The sequence below is a fragment of the Lepidothrix coronata genome, unplaced genomic scaffold (assembly GCF_001604755.1).
Source record: "Lepidothrix coronata isolate B3197 unplaced genomic scaffold, Lepidothrix_coronata-1.0 Scaffold327, whole genome shotgun sequence".
Lineage (NCBI taxonomy): Eukaryota > Metazoa > Chordata > Aves > Passeriformes > Pipridae > Lepidothrix > Lepidothrix coronata.
The window spans coordinates 1-3,413 of record NW_016690507.1 but is presented as its reverse complement, the minus strand read 5'-3'; the positions used below and the strand labels follow the sequence as shown (position 1 = coordinate 3,413).

Here is a 3,413-nt window from a genome sequence, read left to right as displayed (position 1 = left end):
CCCTGGAAGAGGTGGCTCTTCCCAAGGCATGGAGAAGGCTCCAGCCATGGAGATTTCCAGGATAAATCCGGTGTTTATAAGGAGCCAGGGAATAATCTAAGGATCCAGGACAGCCTCCTGTGACATTTGCTGCAGACATCACCCAATCCTGCTGTTTTCCCACCTGGAAACGTCCCCTTCCTTGCAAGGATTTACGTCCCAAGTGGGAAAAATCCAAGTTTCAGAGAAGGAAAAAGCAGCAGAAATGGGGATTGGGGTCAAATCAAAAACCAACCAAATCATTTCCATTTGGAACAAATCAAATAACTGGGGGAAAAAATAAAAACCAACACCCTTTTCCTAAATGTATTTTCAGGGCTGAAACACCCACGGGAGAATTATTTGAGTTCAGTTCAAGGGTTTTGGAGGAGCGCAAGGGTAAAATCTCTTCCAAAAAAAACCCCTTTGGAGCGTGGAACATCTCGCTGTGGGTTTGGGAAACAACCACTTTTTGGGCCCCAAAAATGGGACTCCCTGGTGGTGGTTCTGTCCCCATCTCCTGCCACGTTAAAACAGGATTTCCAGGCAGCACATTAACAGTCAAATATCCCCCCCAAATGCTCCCAGTGGGAATTACCTTTCTGGGAAGAGGACGCCTGAGAGCTTTGAGTCTCTTTTCTTATCTCGGCCACTTTCTTCCTGTAGTAAAGGAATTCTCTGCTGTTCTTATCGTGCAAAAACCTGGAGAGGGAGGAAAAAAAAAACCCAGCTAAAAAAAAAAAAACAAACCCATGGATCAGCAGCTCCTAAATATTGATATTCTGGGCTAAAGAAACAGCTCAAATCCCAAAGGAAAAACAGAGAAATCACTCAGAATGCCCTTAAAAGGTGGATTTAGCATTTGTGGACACACAGAGCTCTGATCCAAGGACTTGCATCCAGATTCACTCGAAGGGAAATAAGGAACAATCTGTGCTGATACGGGAGGGAACCCTCTGCCCACCACTCCTGGGATCCAATCCAGCATTCCCACCTGCTGGAAGTGCCACAGGAGCTCTGTTCCCTCCTCAGCACCACCACGGGGGCACCTTCTGCCTCAGCCAGAACACAGTGACTCCCAACAGAGCTTAAATCCACCCAGGAATCATGGAATGCTTTGGGATGGAAGGGATCTGAAGGATCATCCATCCCTGGGGGACTCACCCTGGTGTTACTTCTCCTGTCAGAGGACTGGAAAAGATCCCAGAATTCCAGAATGGTTTGGGATGGGAGGGATCTGAAGGATCATCCATCCCTGGGGGACTCACCCCCGGTGTCACTTACCCTGTCAGAGGATTACAACCTTTTGGAAATAAGGGATTTAACGCAGAATCATGGAATCCTGGAATGCTTTGGGTTGGATGGATCATCCACTGCAGGGGGACTCACTCCCAGTGTCATTTCCACCCATCAGAGGCTTAAAAAACCCTCTGGAATGAAGATCCCAGACTGGTTTGGGTTGGGAAGGATCTGAAGGATCATCCAGTTCCACCCAATTCCAGCGGGCAGGGACACCTTCCACTACCCCCAGGCTGCTCCAACCTGGCCTTGGACACTTCCAGGGATGGGGAACCCCCCCTCCATGCGGGTTGGACACAAACTCGGACACAAATCCTTGGATCAGAGCTCTGCCCACAGATGCCAAATCCACGTTTTAAGCTCCAGGGCCTCCCCACCCTCCCAGGAAGCAACGATTCGCCCCAAGGCCGCCGTTTCCTCCCTGGGGAAAGGCAAAGGTTTCCGTTGGGAACGCTCATCCCGGACTTACGAAAACGCCGGATTATCCTTGTAGTCCTCCATAGCGACCTTCTCTAACTCGGGGCCCCCTTCAGCCACGAACCTGGCCAGCTTTTCCACCACCTCCCGGGTCTCCACGTCCTCTGGGGGCAGAACTTTAAGCAGGCTGTCAGTACCGGGGCCAACCCACAACCACACAGGAACAGCAACCTCTGCCACACCCCTGGAGCGGGAGCAGGGAGCAGGGAATGGGGCATCCATCGGGCACGGGCGTGGAATCACCATTCCCGGCTCACTGGCGGGCTCTGGGACCCCCGTGGCAGTGAACAGGCCGGGTTGTTCCTACGAGGAAAAGCCCGAAATGCGGATCCCAGACTGGGTTTGGGTTGGGAGGGAGCTCAAAGCCCGTCCAGTGCCACCCCCTGCCAGGGGCAGGGACGCCTCTCCCAGCTATCCCAGGCTGCTCCAACCCGGCCCTGGGCACTTCCAGGGGTGGGGAATCCACGGCTCCATCCCCGTGTGGAGGTCCAGCTCAACCCAGCTGAACCCAAACCCCCTCCAGCCGTGGCATAACTGGCTCCTGCCCGTTTATATTCCATAAAAAACACACCAGGGAGGGCCAGGAATTTGGGCTGAACCACCACGTTACTCACTGGAGATTCCAGATTCCAGTTCCCAAGACATTCCCTGTCCCCAGCTCGTGGGCACAGACACTGTGTGGCTGGAGCAGCAGCTCTTCCTGCTGGCACTGCCCCACGTCCTGCTCCCAAAAAACTGGATTTTGGCTTCTGGGCCAAGGAAAAAGCCCAGGAACTCCAACAGGGATGATGGTCCCAAGATGGGTGTTCCTGCATCCCAAACCGATGGAACACAGGTCCCTAAACTGAACCCCTATCCTAGGATGGGTGCTCCTGCATCCCAAACTTATGGAACACAGGGAACGCTGACCTTTGATCTCCAGCCACTGCTCATAGTCCTGTCCCTACACTGACCCCTATCCCTGGACTGGTGTTCCTGCATCCCAAACTGATGGAACACAGGGAATCACTGACCTTTGATCTCCAGCCACTGCTCGTAGTCCTGTCCCTACACTGACCCCTATCCCAGGATGGGTGCTCCTGCATCCCAAACTGATGGAACACAGGGAATCACTGACCTTTGATCTCCAGCCACTGCTCATAGTCCTGCCCCTACACTGACCCCTATCCCAGGATTGGTGTTCCTGCATCCCAAAGCTCCAGAGCCCAGGGAACACTGACCTTTGATCTCCAGCCACTGCTCATACTCCTGCCCCTACACGGAACCCTATCCCAGGATGGGTGCTCCTGCATCCCAAAGCTCTGGAGCAGAGGGAACACTGACCTTTAATCTCCAGCCACTGCTCGTAGTCCTGCCCCTACACTGAGCCCTATCCCAGGATGGGTGTTCCTGTATCCCAAATGAAACACAGGTCCCTACACTGAGCCCCTATCCCAGGATTGGAGCTCCTGCATCCCAAAGCTCCAGAGCCCAAGGCACACTGACCTTTGATCTCCAGCCACTGCTCGTAGTCCTGTCCCTACACTGACCCCTATCCCAGGATGGGTGCTCCTGCATCCCAAACTTATGGAACACAGGGAATCACTGACCTTTAATCTCCAGCCACTGCTCGTAGTCCT

General features: G+C 53.5%; 1 protein-coding gene across 1 annotated transcript in view; it reads right to left on the bottom strand.

Annotated features, from left to right (window-relative positions):
• The window catches only part of SUGP1 (SURP and G-patch domain containing 1), a gene marked incomplete at its 5' end in the record, with an annotated part of 15,225 nt that extends 12,384 nt beyond the window's left edge, over positions 1-2,841 (bottom strand). The window contains 3 exons of the mRNA XM_017838161.1: positions 617-720; positions 1,787-1,910; positions 2,808-2,841. Coding sequence (XP_017693650.1) covers positions 617-720; positions 1,787-1,910; positions 2,808-2,841 — 262 coding nt within the window. The remainder of the gene's footprint in view (positions 1-616; positions 721-1,786; positions 1,911-2,807) is intronic.
• Between the last annotated feature and the right edge of the window lie 572 nt (positions 2,842-3,413).